At 40.8% G+C, this 22,232-nt stretch overlaps 1 protein-coding gene across 26 annotated transcripts in view; it reads left to right on the top strand.

Moving 5' to 3' along the window:
• plecb (plectin b) overlaps positions 1-22,232 on the top strand; it is a 103,724-nt gene that overhangs the window by 47,040 nt on the left and 34,452 nt on the right. For 9 of the 26 annotated variants that reach the window (XM_081696504.1, XM_081696503.1, XM_035531221.2 and 6 more), the window contains one exon: positions 21,864-21,925. In XM_081696504.1, the coding sequence (XP_081552630.1) occupies positions 21,864-21,925 (62 nt within the window). Of the gene's footprint in view, positions 3,586-7,734; positions 8,160-13,637; positions 13,795-18,679; positions 19,089-21,863; positions 21,926-22,232 lie in introns of those variants that run through there. The other 17 variants (XM_027002724.3, XM_035531209.2, XM_035531208.2 and 14 more) reach the window with 6 other exon arrangements.

The raw sequence follows: 22,232 nt of genomic DNA, 5'->3' as shown, positions 1-22,232 counted from the left end.
GGAGTGTGCATTAGGTTTGTTTAACCTTTTTCACAAGTCATTTTCCCTCTTTTTCAGTTATAATCTTGTTTTGCTTCATTTTCATTCATTTCATTCAAATCAAGCACAGCTGTTAATAGTCTGCCTGTGGGACTTTTGTTTCATACTTTTTCTTCCTTGTGTGAGAGGTAGGAGGGGCTGAGTGTAGCACAGTGTTCTCTCTCTCTCTCTCTCTCTCTCTCTCTCTCTCTCTCTCGCTCTCTCGCTCCCTGTTGTACACACCCCCTCTCTCTGTCACTGCCGCTCTGCCAAGCCAGTCTCTGCTCATTTCCAAAGGAGACTGCGTAAAGGAGGGAACACATTTCCCGTCGACTTTACTTCAGGAAGAATTTTTTTTTCCCACTTTGAGAAGTTTAACAAGAAGGAACAGACTCACTGTCTGAGGACTAAAGAGAACTGAAGAAGAAAAGAGACACAAACAGTGGAAGGACTTATTTAAACATTCTTTTTGACTGAATTGAGAGCACGTGGCAGCCGGCACTGCCACTGGACCCTTGCACAGTGAAGCAGAGTGAGGTCATTCAGTAATTTGTTCTTCTTTGACTGAGTAGGCTCCGTGTTGCTGTTTACACTGCAAGAAAGCCCAAGCAAGCACAATGGTTGCTGGAATGCTTATGCCCCTGAACCACCTGAGGGCCATTTATGAGCGACTATTCCGGGATGGTGTCATGGTGGCCAAGAAAGACAAGCGTCCGCAGACAAATCACCCTGAGATCCCAGGGGTAGGGAATCTGCAGGTGATTAGAGCTATGGACTCTCTGAAGTCCAGAGGGTTTGTTAGGGAGACTTTTGCATGGAGGCATTTTTATTGGTATCTCACTAATGAGGGCATTGTTTACCTGCGTGATTATTTACATCTGCCACCTGAGATTGTGCCCACTCCACTGCAGAGGGTGCGTCGTCCAGCTGCCACCCTGGCCGTTGTCCAGAGGGCCACACGCGTGCAGGCTGTAGAGGGCCCGACTTCATATGTTCCTAAACCAGGAAGGGGAGGTGCAGAGATGCAGGAGGCTTTGTCAGAGAGGCAGGGATATCGTCGCAAGCAGATGGGAACTGAAGAGGGAGCAAGGTCCAATGAAAACTACTCAAGGTTTTTAGGTCGTTCAATAGCTGGTGATAAGATGAAGACCAGTACATCATGGGAATCCAGGGAGCAAGTCCAACCCATGCCTCACAGAGGCCAAAATGAAAGAGAAGTAGACCGAAGAGTCAGGAAGAAAACAACCACAGATGCACTTTCCCACCAGCCACCTGCTGAAATCAGCAGTGCACAGTCTCTAATGCAGAAGAAAATGATATGTGAGGACAGCAAGGCAGGCACTGAGGCAGCTTTGAGTAAAAGTACCCCAAAGGCCACAGGAAGTAGGGATTTGCCTGCCCACCTGTCCATTACATCCATAACACCATGTGCAGTTGCAGCAGCCACTTCTGTTTCCCCGAATAAAGCAGAGAAGGTAAAACTCAAGGAAAAGGTGTCTTCTGTTAACGTTTATCAAGAAACTGCCTCTAGTATGCCAGGTAAGGATGCCTCAATGCCTCCTTTAACTGAAAAACAAATGGAGAAAAAAACAAAAGCCAAAGAGACCAAGAAAGTTCAGGAACATCGTATTAAGGATGAAATACACAAAATGGCTGAAAAGATCTCCATGTCTGGGACACAGAAGATGCCATCAGAGGAGTGCAAAAACAATGGAGAGACGGCTTTGATTAAAAGTGTTGCCGAGACTGCGGTCATTGCTGACCTGCCTGCACAGCTCACTGTTACTGCCCCGACAGCAGGCACTGTGGCAGTGACGTCCTCGAAGTCCCCTAATAAAGTAGGTAAAGTGAAAGTCAAAGAAGAGATGTCTGTTAAGGTCTCTCAGGAAGCCAGTACTAACATGCAAGCTAAGGATACTTCTCTGCCTCTTCCTTACAATAAGAAAATGGAAAAAACACTGCAAGCAACAGTGAATGTCCAGGAGCAGTCCACCAAGAATGAAACTCCCAAAATTATAGAAAAAGTTGGCATATTGCCAGCATCACAGTCTGCTCTTATTCCATCCGAGCTAATGCTAGAGACCATCACTGTTGCTGTGCAGCATCCAGGAAAAGGAAAAAATATGAAAGAAATCAAGAAGAAAGATCAGATCAACAAATCTTCAGACTCAGTGTTGGTGTCTGTATCCACAAGGAAGGACACCACAGAGATAAATGATCTGGTTGACGTTAAAAAAAAAGAAGCTGAGATAAATCTTGCACAGCAAACCTCTGAACCATCTTTGAAAAACAGTGCCAGTACGCTTGTCCCAACATCAACACCACCCCCCACAACATCCTCAGCTCTGGCAGCAGGTAATGCTGAGCAGAGTAAGAAGGCACATAAGACCAGCAATACTCAAGAAACAAAAGACATTCATGAAGCATCCAAAAATACCAAAGCAATGTCATCAAATGCTCAGAACAAAGCAGAAATTCCATTTGAGGGTCTCTCTGCCATGGCAGTGAAAGCCAAGGTTGAGGAGCAGAAACAGCATCCCAGCCCAACACCTGAGATCCCAGTTGCAACTGCTGCTCATCAGGCAAAAGCATTGATCGTCCATAAGGAAATGACAAGTGTTGAACAAACAGCGATGCCAGTGGAGTCTAAGGAGAAGGTACCCAAACAAGAGATAATATCAGTCCAACAAAAGCTATTACCAGCAAAACAGGTGGAAGAATCAGAGAGTAATGCTTCCAAGATGCTCGATGCGGAAGATGCCCCAAAACTTTTGAAAGGAAAAGGGAAAAAACAAAGAACTGCAGCAGTGAAACAAGTCCCATCAGCAGCAGCCGAAATCAAAGGCGACGAGGTGATGACAGCAGCACAGGTCACCATTGAGGCCCCTCCCCCTCAGGGCCTTGGGCTACTCATAACAAATGAGTCTCCCGAGATGCCTTCTGAAAAATTGTGTGCTGAAGAAAGCAGCCAGGAAGTAGCTGTACATGACACAGCCCCTGCATGCGGAGAGGGGGTGGAGCCTGTGCAGCCCTCGACTGGAAAACTGGAACGGGAGGTTCAGAAAAGGAAAACATCCTCCTCACAGAGGCTGATAGAAGCACCCACAGCCCAAGCGTCAGCAGAAGCCTCAGCCCAGGACGGCCCCCAGGCAGAGCAGGGGGAGCCTCCCAGTGTTGCACAACATTCAGCCTCTCCCGACACACAGCACAGAGGAGAAGAGCAGGAAGAGCTCTCTGTGATCAAAGCCACTAAACAGCCCATCAGCACCGACCCTCTGCACACTCAGGAGATAACCTGTGACCCGCAAACACTGCACGAGGACGAGGGCACCATGCGCAGGAAGATCGTAGTTGTGGAAGAGGTGATCGAGGTGCAGCAGACTGCCAGCCCAGGTGCAGATGGAAGTCAAGTGACAACCCCCGTGCCTCAGTGTACAGGAGATGAGTTGGACTATGACGTCCTGGAGGAGTTGGCCAAGGATCGTGCAGGCACTGCTGTCCAACAGGTCAGCTGGGACCATTCCCTGGACGAGCCTGAACGCAAAACCTTCCCGAACTTTATAGAAGGTATAGTAGAATTTTCGGTCTCATGCACTTGCTCTGCTTCTGTGATGTCACAGCCACTGCTGTAGTTTCTGTCTGTGTTTACAGTGTAGGATTTTCAAAGTGAGTGCTGGCATGAGTGGTGTCGCTCCTTTCATAGGTTCAGAGAGCACGATTCGTTTGAGAGACTGTTAAGCATGCGCACTTTTTATACACGTGTTTCTTGTTCACTGAATATATGGTGGTAAAATGTGCTCTAACACCTATACCTGTAACACATGATATATTTAAACTAAGCTCATAAGGAGCTTGAAGCCATGTGCAGTATTTAAGAATGACTTACAAGGCATGGCAGGTTTATTTATATAGCACATTTCATACACATGGCCATTCAAGGTGCTTTACAAATAAAAGAAAAATATAAAAGACATTTCCTTTAAATAGAAACAGATAAAGGTAATTCAAATATACTGAAATAATATAATACTTAAGTAAAATATTTAATAAAAAGATTGCTTTAGACTTACAGTTTAATGTATGTCTAAATGTCCGGTTTAATATGACAATACCTTAATCTTTAAAATGGCAACAATAGCTTAATCTTTAATAATTTAATCTTTTATGTGTTTATCATTTCATCATAGTCCCTGTGGATTTTAGGATGTTTGCACAATCATCCTGTTTGTCTGGTTTGGAGTTTCTGCCCAAAAGTTCTCAACAGAATTTTATGCAGTTGTTTCTGGCAGTAACCCATTTCACATCCACACCCAAACCACTCCCCCCAAAAAGTGCACATTTAGCCAACTGGTAGCCTGTATTCTGTTATGCATACTGAGATGTCATGTACTGTGTGATTTATTGTAAAATGTCAGATTTCTGAAGGGGAATTTCAGCTTTGTAACTATATGGTAATAAGCAGATTGGTAGCACTGGTCTTCCTTCAAGAATTTGCAGGAATCTTGGTAGTAAGAATCTTCCTTCATTCTCTTTCTCCTGCTGGAAATGTTCAAATCATTCAGGGAGGTGTTTAGGATCACCTTCTCTTTCTCCACTAACAGCTGTGAGGAGAGCCGTTCAGGAAAGGGGTATTGTGTGTTCAGGAATGTGTAACCCCTGCTACAGGAAGCCTGTATTTTAGGTTCCGTCCTGTGGTCTGTGATCATGTTTCTGCTGCCGGGGTCAGCCCTGCATGAGATCATGAGCTCCTGTAGTGCATCATGCAATGGAGCATAGCATAGATAAAGCTAAGAACACTAGCACTGCCTGCGAACACGAACTCGTGCAATGAATTGTGCAACAAAATTTTCTGGAATGTGCCGTAACCACATGCTCTTGTTTGCTTTGTTGTGGCAGGCGAACATTTATTGGTTCCACTGGGTCTTCTGGTAAATTTTGTTACTTTTAAAACAACACAATACTATCATGAAAACATACCTAGTGGTTAGTGCAAAATCTACAAGATAACAGGAAGTGCTTATAGCTGCTGTAGGACTTTGGATGTGTTTTTTTTGTTTTTTTTTTTGTTTGTTTTTTTTTGCTGTCACAACAGAAGAAGATCCACAGAATGAAAAAACCATGCCTTTTTTTAGTGTTGTGAAGAGGTCAATAACACTAACAACTGTTTGGACAAATCAGTGTATCAGTTATATTACAGCAGAGCTTGAAGAGTAGATCAAAAGTGTCACATATTGTTTTTATTGTTAAGTCAGTTGGACACATGGCCTGCACTGATGTACTGAGTAGGTTGTAATGCTTAGCAACTGTCTACTGCCCCCTAGCTACATTATAAATGCTGAGTTCATTTTTGTGGTGAGATTATTTAGTCTTTGTCTGACTTAAAGACATCACAGTTATCATCAATTGTACAGATAAGGTGATATTTTGCCTGTAGTTTATTTTTCTTTATTACTTATCCCAGCTCTCCAAAATGTTTTTCTTTCAGTCCTTATATATAGTTTGCTTATGCAAAACTGTGCAAAAAGTTGTTTTTTTTCTTATGAACAGACTAAAATGGGAGCGTACCATGTCACTGAGGGCAATGAACTGACTTCCGGCATGACCCAGAAAGTCCAAGGCACAACAAAGAGACAGTGTGCCACCATTTCTCACATATTCCATGCTCTTTTTCACTGTCTACCTACACCAAACATTCCTGACCCTTTCAGATTCTCAGGCTGAATCAGTCAGAAAGCCACTCTCTGATGCCACATGATCGTCACCCAGGCTCACATTCAGAGAGGCAAGCATAACCTATCAGATGCCATCAATAGCTTATGTCATGGCTTTAAAGCAGTGAGCTCTTAGAAGCAGCAGGGTATTTGTCCTTTGCCACCTTGTTAGGTACTTCTGTCTCTGTTTCCCAAGTTCTATGAAGAGAACAGGCTGGATTAGGAAATATATTTATTGTTCTACCGTAGCTTCTATTGTCTTGTGCTTGTATTTTCAGTTGGTGCTGGCTGGTACTATGGCAACAGTAAAGCAAAAATAGTTACACATGAATGAAAGTATAAATGGGAAGTTAGAAGGGGCATTTATTTCTTAGTCATTGGCACATAATAGTTTTCCTTTTTCCCTATTGTGTTGTTCAGGGTGTGCATCTTTTTGCCTCTAACGCAGGACAGCATGTGTGCGAGAAGAGAAGCAAGGCGAAGGGAAACATCTATTGGAAGCAGTTTAATTATAGGGCACAATGATGTGGCATAAATACAGACTAGTGGGTGTCACCCTACTGCAGTCTGATATTGTAATCAGTCTAGTCTGCAATCAGCATGTTTTAGGAATAGATTCTATTTGAATTGCTTCTTGCTGTAATACTCATAACAGACTATATTTAAATGGATACTGAGTAGTACAATCTTTTATTCATTCAGTTTGTTCAGATGTGTTGGCATGATTCATAGAGTAGATAGTCATCAACTTTCAGTATGAAGCAGAATAAATGTTTTGCTTAAGAAAAACAGTCTTACACTGAAAGAAGTAGCCAGGGTTGATGCTGATTTGCATGACAGTATAATTTTAGCATGACCAGACAGGTATACTACAAAGCTGCATTCAACTTATTTAAATTTAAAAAGGTATTGAATTCACACTTCATTCAACTTCATTCAATCTTGTCTGCATGGCCCTATCACATGTGTGGCTGTATCATTACTGATTCATTCTGATCTTGAAAAGATACATGCTACCTTTAAGTAACTATTCTCTGATGTCACATGCTGCCTTCCCGTGACCATTCTCTGAAGTCACATGCTACCTTTTTACCAATACTTATTCCTGATGCCACCAAATGCCTGATTACAAGCAATCTGCTCTGTACGACCAAGACAATGAATGTGCATATCTATGACTGTCTAGCCTGCCCAACGTGGTTTTTTGGCATAGTTAATCCTTATCAGGATAACATAATTTAACCTAATAATAAACATAACATTTAAACCTATTTTTATTGTATTGGGTGACTCTTGAGGAATGGGCTTAACATAGGCTCTAGATGCCAATGTTATCTAAAAGCTCCTCTGAGTTTCAAATTAGTAGTAATCTAAGATGTGTATTGTGGATGAATTGCTGCAATTATCCCATGTAAGTACATTACTGAGGAGTGTAAACATGAATGAGAAAATGGATGTTAAATGGACAGACTTTCATCACCATTATTTACAGTGTCATATGCTAGATTTAAATTGTCTGTAAAGTGCGCTATATTTAGGGACTGCCGTGAACTACGGGAGGTCTCCAGTGCATCATGGTACCATATGAAAGGGAGACAGGGAACTCTAGCCATCCCTGGCATTCTTCCTTCATTATGGGAAACATGTACTCATAGAGTTGGATATAGAAGTTCTGAGTTGTGAGATTAAAGCAATGAAAATTAAGCCTGAGGGTATAATGGAACAATGTATTACATGCTTAAGAATGGACTTCATGACCAGTCTGTAGCAAGATTTTACATTTGGATTAAAATATTTCAAACTTCAATTGATCTTCATATTCTTGTAATTTGATAACAGAGCTTGTAGGGCTGATATGATGTTCAGGCACAGAGAATGAAGCAGAGCAAGAAAAAGTAGCATTATGTCATGGATGTTCCATTCTGCCATATATGTAGCTACCAGAAGAAGTTTAATGGCTCAGGTCAGAGTGTCCTATAAAAGCTGGAGATCTGTGCTATAACCTCACAGAATAGCACTTCCATCATCCAGGAACAGTGTGATCTCTCTCAGGTCCTGTGAGGCCAGGCAGACGCCACAACTGTTTTAGAAGTCTCTAAGTGATCTAGCGTGGGCACTTAGCTTGCTGGATATTTATATCCATGTTGGGCTCTAATACCCTGCTCCCTGGCCCTCTGGCCCCTTGCCCAGCCCCCTACCAGCCCCCTACCGGCCCCCAGGCCCATGGCCACCCCTCCTGCTTAACCACAAAGCTCCAGGAGCAGGGTGACATATCTGAGCAGCAGGCACCGCTTGTCAAAATTAAGAAGGGGGAGAAAGAAGGCAGCACAGAGCAAACAAACTGGAGTCTCTCTCTTTCCTGTCATTCCACCACCACTCTCCTCGTGCTCCTGTCCCGCAATCTGGTCAGCTCTATGAAGGTCATACCTGGTAGGTTAGCACAGCATGACTGTTGTTCAAGTTTGTCTTTGTATTCATGTTATTTTGTGTGTGTGTGTTTGTGTGTGTGTGTGTGTGTGTGTGTGTGTGTGTGTGTGTGTGTTGTTATTGTTGAGGGAGGAGGGGAGATGCACATACAACCTCTTCAGTGCGACCTTTAACCACCCAGATTGAAATTCTATTCCAGATTTAAACCTGTTCACACTATGCATGACTTGAATTACGTGTGATATTTTGAGGTTTTTCCTCCCCCACTCCCATCTCTTTATTTGATTCTAAGCTGCTTACGTCTATCATCTGTCTTGTTGTAATACTGTCAACCAGACTTGACTGACATTCGTGTTGTGACTGAGATTGGTAGGGGGAGAGTTGACTTCAGATGTGGCATCTTCTGCGGTGTGTGATGTTCAGCGGTGTGTGATGTTCAGTGATGTATGTGTTAATTGCTTGTGGGAGCCATAACACCACTCCTACCTGCTCCTCCCCGAAGCAGGTATATTTGGCTCCATCTTGTTTAGCCTTTTATGAGCTGTGTTTGGTGTTTAAACTTCTCAAAGTGGACTGTAGGAGTGGGCTGTGTTTATTTGCTAACATCAAACTGTTTTGGTTGTGTAATATCTCAATAAGATGAAGTTTCTTTTCTTTGTATTGGGCATTGAAAACATTTGTTTCTGTTAAGTTTATTAACAGACTAGTCATTCCTTCCTTTTTTTGCAGCTCAGGAACCCATGTTTGAAAGCCTGTAGATTTTAATGTGATGTTGTGACACTGTCAGAAGTATACTGAAAAAAAAGATGGAAAGATGAACATATTACAGTGAAAAGATGATGGACTGAATATTTAAAGTAGACATTTAAATAATGTTGGCTTTGTGTCAGAAGGATATGTTTTGCAGTCAGACAGGGCCACCTAATCCCTTTATAAAGTACATAACTCCGTTTTGATATGGTGTGGTGGGCAGAATGTTCTGAGCACATGCAATCTGAGACTAAGAACAGAAAAACATAGGAGGGTTGAGTTGAGAAAGAGACAGGTGTGTAAAGATATAGAAGGAGAGAGTAGCAGATCTTCCCACTGGAAGGAAAAAGAATACAAAGAACTGACTCCCCAGCTTTTTGCTTGAAGACATCATTTATAAATGAGAACCGCCCATCATCTTTGCAGCAGACACATGTGCCGTACCCCCCTTCTCATCTTGCCCAGCGTCCCACCTGTTGCTGCCCAACTTGGCCCAGGATTATTTCAACCCTAATACCATCAAACCCTCCCCCGAGGCTGCGTGGTCCCCACCCTGGTGGTTTTGGGGCATGTCATCACCCTCATAGCTCTCTGGCACTTGTGGAGGCACAGCAGGCAATGTAAGAGATGAACAAACATGGTAGAGAAACGTATCTTTCTTCTTCCCAGAGGCTATTGTACACCTGCTCAAATAAAGTCATTGCTTTGCAGTGACGTGATGTGTTTTTATGCTTCAGTTACCGTCTGGCAATGTCTTGCTCTCCCCTCCAAGTGTCCTCTTGTGTCTCTGTGGGAGAGAGAGTAGCCCTGGAAATGCTGGTATAAAGGCAGAAAACTGATGGGAGACCAGAGGGGCTGCTATTCCACAGTCTGCCTTCGTATACAAAATGTACTGCACTGCAGATTTAAGCAGCATTTAAACACTCAAACACTTTTTTTTTGGATGAGACAAAAGATTTTACTCTGTTTGTTTGTTTTCTGTAACTGCTTTCCAGGTGTAATACTTCATATTCTGTAGACTTGTATGTTTGAATTTTTTTGCGTAACTTCAAAGCTGTTAGTTACATACTACAATAAATGACTAATGTAGAACATTATAAAGCCCATTAAAAATGTTTTGTACAAACCTGCTGTTCAAGTACACGTGTTTAGTGTATATGTGCCTGATTGACCTTTACCAAAATGTAGCATTTTATTAACTCAATATGTCCTATTTGTGCAGACCACAATGTTGTGCATCTCCAGTTGCATTCACATAGGTGAAAGGAAGAAAATGTGCTGTCATTTTTCTATCAGTGAGGTTTGCCATCTCACTGACTTAAATGGCCCTGTGGGGACAGGAGTCTCAGGAGCTTGATATTAACCCCACAACCTCCACCATCCCCCAAAAAAGCAGACAAGCACAAATGTCAATATGCCAGTAATTACAAGTTGTCTTAATGTGTGGTAATGACAGAGATAGTATGATGGTATAGGATTGGCTTTTGTTTGAGTGGCGTAAATAAGTCAAGTACTAGACATATTTGCAGGGAGAGATGTTGGGCAAATATTAATGGTAGCTCTTTTGATAACTCAGTTGAGGTACAAGCTTTTATTAGGCAGTGAGCCATCAGATGGTCTTACATTGCAGTGTTTAATCACAAGACCTTGTAGCATCTTGTTAATCTGTAATCCATAACAGTCTGGGGCTTTCTAGACTGAAGGATCCCTGGGCTAAATTTAACTGCTGTTTTAGTTTCAACTCCTGTTGAAAGAAAGCTCTTGCTCAGGGATGATCCATGGAACCTGGTGTGACAGAGTTGACCTGTGATGGGTGCTGGCACCAGGCCTCTCCCATTGGCACTACTTTGCCCTGCTGATGGCTCATTCCCTGCACCTCCTTAGGAACTGTCATTGTCATTGACCTAGCGGATCATTCAGACATGAGACTGCTAATCCTATTACAAAGGTATTGCCACATTTTTCCCTTCCATTCTGCCACAGTAAACAGTTAGAAGAGGTGGATGCTACAGGTCCATTGTGACTAATAGGATCAAAAGAGAGTGAAAGGGTGAGTAGGTTATGCCATTGTGCCATCCTTTCCATTAAAGGTGCTTTCACAATGTGTGCTTTACACTTTACCACTCTGTTTCTTTCTCCACTCACTGTGTTGCAATATCTATCCAAAATAGCTGGCCACTGATTGGAAAGCTATTGGAGCAAGACACAAATGTTTCTCCAGCAACACTAGTGATTGCTCGTTGGCTTAGAATGAAAAAATCAAACAAATAAATGAATGAATAATTGGAATTAAATGCCATATATTATGAAAGACAAGTAGTAAAAATGTGCACTATATAGTTATGCATTATTTCATTATAGTTTTTGCAAATCCATATACTAAATATCCACTTTTAGATAATGTATCAATATCATTCCATTCCAAGAGCAAATACCAATGGTTTGGAAACATTAGTGATCAGAAGTTATGAATTTCCTAGAAATCATCATGCCATGTCTCTTTCCTGTTTGTTTGAAACATAAAGACACACTCTTTGGACCCTTGTTCCATTATGTGTTTACAAGAAAAGGCCTGTTCAAAGACCATACAGTATTACATCACACCACACTGTAAAGTTACGGTGGGAAGAGGGCAGCATAACCTAATGTGAACATAATGCTCACACAGAAAGCATGTCAGTGTGTAAATTGGGCCAACAAAATGGTTGACTGTACTGGTTTTGGAAGCCACTCCGAGTTCTTCTCTGCTCTATTCAGGGTGTTGGGATTAGCTCTATGACACAGGAAAGAGACGCGCTTAACCAGCTTTTCCAAGGTCTTCTTTGACAGATGGCGCTGATTTATTTTTTTAAATTTGTATTTATTTATTTTTATTTTTATTTTTTAATATATTTTTTTACTTTTACCTATTGACCACAACGTGGCTGCAATATTAACAGGCCTGGTTTCCCTCAGTCATTTAAGGAGAATGAAGTCAAAACAGGTCCAAATGTGTAAACTGAAGGCTATGCTGTGAAAAGGGCTCTTTTGTAATGTTAATAATTTTTGACAACCATTTTTGTCTCATAACCTGTTTTTATATATATATAAAAACCTATTGTCGTTACTGTATTTACTGTCATTTCTTAACTTTTGGCACAGCACCAGCTCAGTGCTAATGCACAAGTGCTTATCAAGCCAATAATTGTGCTAAAGTACTCCTTCATGTTTGGTAGTGCAAGTGTCAGTGAGACCAATACTGCAGTGTTACAATAATTTTATCTCATATGACTTTGTGAAGTAGAATGTGTTCTCAAAAACATATGAAAGTAAAATTTGAGCCATAACAGTTGATAATACATATCTTAAGTCATACTTATGCTGCACATATATACTGTCAACAACAGTATATATGTTAAACAAGAAATGTTAAACAAGAAATGTTTTTATGATTTGGGAGGCTTGGCAAATAGTTGAAGTGCATCTTTAGATACAAATATACTGTAAAGAAAGCAATTATAGTGAGTCTTGTTGTAATTTGATACAGTACCAGTTTATTATGTAACCAGAGTACATTTATTATGATGCCAGCTGTGTTTTGTTTATCTAGTGTGGACAAACTCATTGCAAACACCTACACCCAGCTCATAACTGTTAAAAAAAAAGGCACTGGAGAAAGTAGACTAGATCAGACAAAAGCATAATGATTTTCCTGATTCTGTTTTTAACATATATATATTTAACATATATATTTTGTTTTTAACATATATATTGTTAAAATTACGGGCTCTCTCTCTCTCTCTTCTCCCTTTCTCTTAATGATGCCATTCATAAACTACTGTTTTGGGAGACTAAAGCAGGCCATGGTTTTGGTTCTGTCTGTGTTTGTGAGAAGTGTGTTGATAACCACATTTTAATTGATTGAGAAGGGCAGCTACTAATATTCTGCTGGTATCAGTCTTGCTTTCCTTCGACAACTCTGCATTAATCCATCTAGAATGATGAAAATATGATCAATGTTTTACATAGATTATATCTTTCTTGTTGAGACTCTAACTGGATTATTAAGAAGGCTGTTAATAGGCATATGAATAATTCAGACTAATGGATACCAGGCCATGGCAAAATGCCAGTCCTTTTGTGGTAATTGGAACTGTCCCCTGAATAAAATTGTCATATAAGGTTGTCACAGATGTCACTGAATTCTGGTTTGTCTCTGAGCTGTAATCTAAGCATATTCTCATGACATGTTTCAGTGACAGGTCTGGCAGTGGTAGTCATTTCTTCATGCTAAGTAGAACACATTTGGCCTGGGGGGTATATTTAAATTGTCAAAAAACTGTTATCAAGCCAGAGTGTTCTGCTTAGAACAGCAAACAAAACAAGTGCTCAAACAATTGCTTTTAACTCTATTTTTACGTATTTTAGTAGCACTTTCTAATAAAATTCAAGAAAGCACAACATAATAACGGTTTGTAGCGCATGCTCATAATCCATTCGTTACTTTTAATTTATTATTAATATTGTATTAATTATAACTAATATTTTAGTTATTATTTTAAACAGCTTTATATGCGGGGATACACTTTTTACTGCAAGAATATAAAAATCAGTGTACAGAAAATTCTTGAGTATGGAATTCCTATTTGGTGGCCTTATTCTCTTATTCGCAGCCACGCGTGAAAGGGGCGTGTCTGTGTAAGTAGAGGCATTGTGCGCGTGAGAACGTTGCATAAGGAAAGTCTGGAAAGTGCATTTTGCCCTGTGATGGCGACTGGGGACCGCGATAATGCTAAAGCACTGCATAACGCGAGCACTGTTGGATTATTTTACGGACGGGAAAATTATCTGAATGAGATAAACTATGGAGAGAGAACCAGATTTTTATACAGAAAAATGTGTTGCGCAGGTAGGCTATGCAGATATACTTCATTTTCTTAATATGGAAATTGGGTGGGCTTTAGCTAGGTAGGCGGTAACCGGGGAATATACGTAAGAACGCAGTCGTAGTGGTTACACGGGAGAAATGTTTACTAAAGGCCTACCAATGGCCGGTCTATTAGCATCTGTTCCTTGTGAGCTAATTGTTGGGGCATCTTATTTTTTAAGAGTGTTTTACATGGTCTTGCGCAAAAGTTTTCAACATGGTATACAGGGAGTTGTGAAACTTTGACACGATGCACCTGTTAATGCGCACAGTAGGTCCATGAGGTCAGATTGTTCTCATGTCCGCTTGTGAGAGGTTTTCTAACCTACATTTTGTTCCACTGTAGAGGGAGCATTATTATTTTAGACTTCATCAGTGGTACGGTGTGCTTGTATTCTTGTAGATTATTTAATAATTAATTGGGCCAAATAGAGTTTCCCCCTTAAGTGGTAGACAGAAACAGGATCAGCATTCAGAACACTCTTCCTTCCTGAATAATTTATTTTCAAGTAAAATATAGTTGTCAATGTTTTTCACTGCAAACAGCAGCTAGTTGCTACGAGAAGTTCAATGTTTCCACCGCGCACCCGTTGATTTCATCTTGCATAGCCAAAAGCTATTATTGTTACATGTTAGTAAAGGGTTTTGTGTCGCCATCTGTGGTTGGATTGATGAGGTTTCTATAGCAGTAGTCATAGAAGTTAGTGGTGGTAATAATAATAATAATAATAATTATTATTATTATTATTAACAGCTCTATATCCAGTTTGATTTTTCCAAGTAGTCTTTATTTGAGAGATCATTAAACGTGTTTCTTAACCATGTATCATTAATGAAGGATTAAAGGACTAAATAGGAATTAACACAGTGAGAATAAATGACTTTTTATAGTGTTGCTGATTTGGATCATGGAAAGATGATGGATGAAGGTAATTTGAGGGCACTGAGGTAAAGAAAATGAACCTCTGAAAAATGCCCTGTCCATTTTCAGCAGTCAGTGCTATTACAATGGCATTAAGTCAGGACCTCAGACTCTGGAAAAATACAGAGCAATTATGTAAGACAGTGTTCTATGACTGCAAGCGGCATCACCTCTAAAGTAATGTCTTATGTTTTCTCAAATCCCTCCCTCTCTGTAGACAGTTCAGCAGGAAAACTGAAATGCACTTTTACAAGTACTTAAAATATTGAATTCCCACTTTGCTAAGAGCAGTGAACCTGTTCTTGCCATGTGTCTAGACTGACAATCTCTGAATGTTCTTCTCAGTCATCTCCATTAGAGGGAGACATTAGATTGGACAGTATTCGCAGAGTGTTTCCTCCATCTTGAGCTTTAGCATACAGAGGTGGGACATTCCATACTGACTAAGAGCACAGTCCATCAAGTTATTTTAAATGCCAGTGCCCAGTGCCAGAGCTGTCGTGTTGTGGCTCAAGTTTAATCAGAATTTAGCTTCATCCTCAGATCCTGTCGTGATATGACATTGGCACCTGATCCATGGATTTAGACCATCACAGATATTACTGGAAAGTGAGTCATCATCTAGCACTCCATCAGGGATGGGCTAAGAACACATGGGCACCCCAGCATGGGATATATTTTATTTCAACTATTACATTTATTTTTCAAATCAAGCCATATTTTTTACAGAAGACAGACAGTGTCACCTACGTTTTTAGTAATATTAAAAAAAAAAGATAAACACACATCTGTTTTGTTCTAGTGGGAAAAGACAGGGTGTGTCTGTGGCGCTACATGATGTGGTTTGGATTTGTGCTCAGGTGAACTGTTTACTTCTCCTCATTTTATTCACATTCCTCTCTCTCTCTGTCTGGGCGGGGCAGACAGTTCAGCACACGCTCCAACAAGGAGCAAAAGCAGAGAGACAAAACAGATATTTGCTGGAGAATGCTCCACCTGGTTGGGGAGAGGAGTCCTTGCTCAAAAATGCACTCTGTCCCATCATTCATTAGTTTCCAGTTTACCACTAGTGAGTTAGTGTAGTTTCTTACCCTCAGTTGTTTAACTGGTTTGTGCTGGCATATATCATTTGTGACCTTTAGCTTTCAAGGTGGTGGCCAGGGCCAGTGGAAATATTCCTGCTGAGAGAGTGGGGAGGTGGTAGAGCACTCGGGGCGCAACGGGGCTACAGTCCAGAGTCAGCACTCTGTGGGAGGTGCAGTTTAAGACCAGCGTACATAGCTGATGTCGTATAAACCTATCCTTATTTTGAGTAATATCACACTACACTCTATAAGTAGTGTAGTTCAATAGTATCATATTTCTTATTGGTGTACTTGCCTGGAACTGTGCAGGGAAACTATGGTAACGCTTGTGTTTAATGTCCCAAATAGCAATGTGGGGTTTCCCCAGTTTCCAACCATATGACGCAGAACAACTGACAGCAAACAGGGGAGACACTGTGTCACTAAAAATAGGCCATCGAATATGAGTAGGTTCAGCCTACATGAAGGCTTTTAGTGTTGTAAAGTACCATATGGGCTGGCGGAAGCCCAGACGAATGAGGACCATAATATGCACTTTTGCTTCAAGTAATGGGACGTTTCTCCTGCGTGCCATTACAGGAGAGCCCTGATTACCAAGATGTTCCACATCCTGCATGTGAATGCATTACTTGGGGGAAACTTTGGCTAGGGAGCATGTAGTTACTGCTTCTCTGTCCCATTTCTCAAGTTCGAATGAGGGCTCAGTGGTATCACTGTATGAGACCATATGAGAGATCTGCAGATAAACAAACTAAGAGTGCTGCTGTCAAAATAAGGACTGTGCCATTTTGTCTTCTTTGTCTACATACAATGAAAAAGCAATATCTTAATTTTTCCCACTGCTCTGATAGATGCAAATGTGATGGCACACTATTTGAACAATAGCTGTTCGAGAAGTACTTTTTTCATCTTTTTCGTTGTACTACTTTAGCTAAGTCCGCTGACTCATAATTTATATTCCTGTGTTATCTCAATCATGCTCCACTGAAGGATGTGATGGTGACGCCTAAGCGCAGCTTGGCTGTGTCTTATAGAAGATGATCTCATGCAGTGGGAAGCGGGGAGGTGGCTCTGAGTGGCAGGTTCGCTGAAGGTTCCTGATAGCCCCTCTTACAGAGGGTTTGAGAGTCTTTACCCCAAGGGTTATTTTTTCACACAGTCTATCATGTTTTCCTGAGCATTGTTCCAACTTGCTTGCGAAAGTGAGTCTGTATGGCTCTCTTGGAGCATTGACCCTGGCTTCACACTGTAATGATCCACTTCAGTGGGTCAGAGACAGGTTTCAATAATCCAGTAATACATTTTCCATTCACATCATTGATGTGATACAAATTGCCGCATGCATGCTGATTATTTTTTTCTTTACTGATTGTTTTCTTTTTCATTTCAACACAAGAAGCAAGGTGTGGTCTTGTAGGCATCGAGGAACCTTTTGATCATTTGAACTGGGAGCTCCATTATGACAGTGTGCCCTGTGCTCCTGGGGATTTTGTTTCAGCTCCTCTGCCACACCTTCATTCCTTCACCTGTAGGGATACTTGTATGGAGTTGCTAAAGTCATTATTTAAGGCGTGTCTCTCCACGTCTGTTGTGGAGCCATCAAACACCATAATATAAATACACGAATACACACAGACGCGTGCACACTTACACAGACACACACACACATACTTTTACACTCCCATTGCCTTACACATTCCCAATTTTAGATGTACAGTGCAAGTATCAAGCCTGAACAGGTAATGATCAGTCACGGTAATGAACAGTACTTAGACACACTAGAGGTTAGACACACTAGAGAGCTGATTAGCAGTGATGGATTGGATGTAAGTGAGATACTCTTGCTCATTTCTGCATTACGACTCTCTTTGCAGACATCATGTGCCCATTGAATGTCCAAACATCCTGTGTTGTAATGCTTAAAATATGCCTAACAAGCTGTGCTATTTGATCAATGCAGGAAGCTTCATAATTTCTACTTCATAGCTTCATAATTTCAGCTACAAATATGACTAATGAGAAAGTGTGATGTGATCCCTCACATTTACGTAGAGATTACTCAATGTTCTGTCATAGAGATGGAAAATGTTCAATCTTAGGGTGGCTAAAGAAGATATACAACAGTTTTGGTAAATGGAGACATTTACCTGGGAATGTATTTCAGGAACAGAACTGTAACACATATTTTGTAGCTAATTTATTTCTACATGATTTACATGGAAGCCAGCAGTGTGAAATACTGAGGCTGGTTTGGGAAGGGTAGTTGTGTAATCGTACAAGCACCCACCCCTTCTCCCACCCTTCCGGCCTGATCAGACGCTGTGAGTAATTCATGATTACCAGTTTCAGGAATGTTACATGTGCTTAATAATGAAAGATGTCTCTGCCTGAACTTGAACACGGAGAAAGTTCAGTTGTAGCCCAATTAGAAGTGATCACATTGAGCAAATAAAGTCAAGTTGTCATAAATTATGGTTAGTTATATTCCCATTTTATGATGCACATAAATGTATTATAGTCAAATTATAATGCATTTTATTGTATTGTGTTGAGTATTTGTGTTTTTTATGGTGTCTATTATAGTATCTGGCTGTAGTATGCATTACTCTTCTTTGATTTCTTCTGCATATAATGGATTATTGTTCCTTACACTAACTAGGACTTAAGGTGTGTGTGAGGGTGTATGATGTGGGTGATACACAAGGTATACTTGACACCACACCTTGTGCACTCACCCTCCCAGTCCCTCCCCCCTTTCCTGTCCTAGCCACAACCAACGTGACACGGCAGAGCAAAGGGCGGGTGGAGCCCAGCTTGCCATGTCCTCCAAATGCATAGTAAAACAGCTGTCAGAGCAGCACAGAGACAGGCCCAGACTCACCTATAGGCATCATTTATGCTGAGGGGGGAAAAAGTCAGAAAGGAAACGGGAGCTAACGAAGGGAGAACAGAACTGAGGCGCGAGGAAGAGACAGCGAGTTTGGAGTGGAACACGACGTCTATGTGGCAGGTTGATGCCCAGCTCTCTGGCACGTCTGTGAAAGTGTGAGGGGGATAAGGCACCTACAGAGGACTGTGGGTCTGTAGAGACAAGGTTTATACACAGGGGAAAGAAAACTCCAGACTGACTCTACTCTCGTAAGACACAGAAAAGATGAACTCTCAACAGAAACTAAGGAATTATTCTGCTGACAGCTTGGGCAGATCCAGACTGCCCTCGGATGATGTGTTCCACCAGGGCATGCTCAGAGCTATGGATGGCAGAAAAGGTACCTAAGTGACAGCTCCTTTTTGCACCTAATGTTCAGTGTGCTTGAGCAAACCTGGCTGCGGTGAAGTAATCCTTTGTATTTGTATCTACTTGCATTTCCAGTTTTAGTTTATGGTCTGTTTGATTTCGTTATGTGGGTCTTCTAAAAGAGGCTGTGTTTTCCATTGGAAAGTGACCGTTTTTTAGTATAATTCTGTGTTTGGATGTATTGCCTAGAGTGTAAATTACAACTGTACTTTTCTGCATTAACAACCTAACTGAAAATTCGATTAAAAATGTACTTGTTTTCTGGACCAAATAGTACACATGGACAGCAGTAAACAGGAACTGTACTTACAAGGTTGTTGTGCAGCTTAAGTTGTTCTCATAGTTGTTCTGCTTCTGATGGACTTTATCAGGACCTCCCTTATCTTTACATTCTTATTTCGCAAATAAGGGTGTGATCTTATTGTTGTACTTTACTGTCAAAGATTGGCAGTGAAAATGCAGAAAAATCAGGTAAGAAATGTCACTGACCACACCCCTTTTATCTCATAATCTACATCCTCCTGCTCTTTTAGTCTTTTGTAAATGGAAAAACATACATTATTAAGAACAAATAGGGGTTTTTTGGCACCAAAAATGCAAGTTTAATATTTGACTAATGTTTAGCTTATTTTTCTCCTGCTCTCTTTACACTGAGCATTGCAGCTGATCATTGATCAAGTCAGAATTAGGGGATGGATGGAGGCAAAGGCAGGTATCAGATTTCAACATGCCTGATCATTTCATTGCTGGTGAGGTCAATTGTGAAGCTAATTGTAGCAGTGACAGCTTAACCACTAGCACTGTAATGCAATAACTGTGAGATGAATCAGGTGGAATTCAATGATCCTGAGGTCAAAGTGCTGGGTCTTCAGATGACTTGAGCAAATACTCAATGTCTAGGGCTACTCAAGACCAGTCCCTGATTGTTTAGCTGCTATAATCCACACAGTATCTTTGAATTGGGATCAACCAAACATAAAGCCTTTTATTGATGAACGAGGATCACTCCACCCTCTTTGGTCAAAGTTCAACTAGTTTCCGCTCTCTGGTAATCGCCATGGCAACGATGATCAATAACATTTGCTCCTTACTCCACCCAACAGAGAAATGTAGAGAAAGTGTAACCTGAAGGCGTGTCAGTGCTGGCCTGATGGAGCAAATCTCTCTCTGTTTCAGTCGTAGAGAATGGACTGTGCTTTAAAGGTTTTAGCATTTCATTTGTTTTGATTCATGTCACTTCAACCAAGGTATTGAGCTCCAAACCTCAAATCCAAATTCATTCCTTGGTTTTATAATCACAGGTAGTTAATTAATGCAATATGACATAAGGAGTCAAATCACAGACCTCAAGGACCAAGTACAACAGATTTTCTACCCTCCATTTGCATAGTATTCGTAAAGGCAGCTGCTTAATTATATTCACTGTTCATTACCAGAGTTTGCAAAATCCAGGACTAGATTTGAAATCAAGGTCTGGGGTTGAATACTTGTGATGTAAAGCTTTAACTTACCATTCCAAAACCTTTTCTTCTGCTTTGTTTCTGTGGTTTCAGTTACAGATTGTAGCCATAGCAGGAAAATCTTTTAAGTCCTCTGATGAACTCTGAGATTTAGTAGATTTAGCTGATGTCATGAGAGAAACACCAAAACTGGGTGATGGGGAGTAGTCAAATGAGGCTACTGTCATTTCAGCTTCATGAGCATTGATGCTCAAAGTTGACTTTCTCTGTTGTGCATGTGATATACTCTTGAGGCTGCAGTCATTGTAATGGTTTATCTCTGCTTTTTGCTATTAGGATCATCTAAGCATTAAGCACAAGGGATTTTTACTTTCCCATTAATATAAAAAAAATGATATTTTATGGAGTCATGGAGCTCCTATGAGGAGCAAAAGCAAGTATGTTGGTCCCATATTACACAAGCCGGCTGCACATTTTAACTGATTTTTTATTTTAAAAACTGCCAAGCTAAGTAGGCTTCATACCTAATTACAATGTAGGCATAGCAAGTGTGGTAAACTGTAACTGTGGTACTGTAGCTTGCAACCAATTTAAATGTGCTACGTTAATACTGAAACATTTTTGCGTTTATTAATTATAATTCTTAATTTAACACAGCCACTGTGTTCAGTTAATTTATTTCAATCCTGTTTCTCTAAAAAATACAATGCAATGTTTACTACATCAGTATTTGTGTGTGTTTAAAATGCCTGTTTATGAAGTCTGTTTTGTTGGAGAGCAGTGGTAGTGGTTTTTCTGTTTTCTGTGTGTTGTCTCTACGTTTGTAATGCCTGAGGCCTCACTGAGTGCAGACTCTTCAGCTTTCACCTTCTCTCACAGTGGTTCTCGGTGGCACTGTTTAAGAATGTGCGTGAAAACTGCCAAGTGCACACCTCTTTCAGATGCTCCCGTCCCAGAGCCAGCTTGTGCTAGAGGCTTGGTATGAATTTAGAGGCAAGTCTCTGCAAAGAGCTGCTCAGGTCGTCATTCTGACATGATATGACTTTGGTCAGGTTGCATCAAGGGGGATTCAGACTGTCATTATACATAGAATTCTTCCCATTTAATGGGATTGTTAGGCCTGCAGATTTGATCAGTGTTAGAAAGCTGACACTATCAATGTCATCTCTGTTGTCCCTGAGAAATAGCTTCATTCTTCTGCCTCTGCTCCTGAATATTGCTGCTTTGATGTGTGATTTAGAATCTTTGAATGTCTTTAATATTTGTTTCTTTTTGTTCATTTGCAGATGAACGGGACAGAGTGCAGAAAAAGACATTCACAAAATGGGTGAACAAACACCTGGTAAAGGTAATTCATGTTCTTAACCCTTGGTTCTCATTTCTCAGAACTCTTCTTGCTTTACATTGGCAGCATCCTGTCCCAAGCCATTCCACATCTAAACACACTAACAAAAGACTGATAATGTGCTCAGTGGGTTCCCAGAATGTCAAGTCAAGTATGATTCTCAATCACTAAAATACATTTACAATTTAAAACAAATGTTGTAAAAAGCAAAGACACTCTCAATTAGCAGTATATTTAGTACCCTAGACCTGCAAGAAATACTTTTATCCTGAATCATCTTAGTGAATGAGGTTGGGTTGACTGTTTTCTG

Source organism: Electrophorus electricus, chromosome 14 (assembly GCF_041902795.1).
Source record: "Electrophorus electricus isolate QZ-2024a chromosome 14, ASM4190279v1, whole genome shotgun sequence".
Taxonomy (NCBI): Eukaryota; Metazoa; Chordata; class Actinopteri; order Gymnotiformes; family Gymnotidae; genus Electrophorus; species Electrophorus electricus.
Note: the sequence above shows the minus strand (reverse complement) of the source record. Positions and strands in the feature narration are given on the sequence as shown.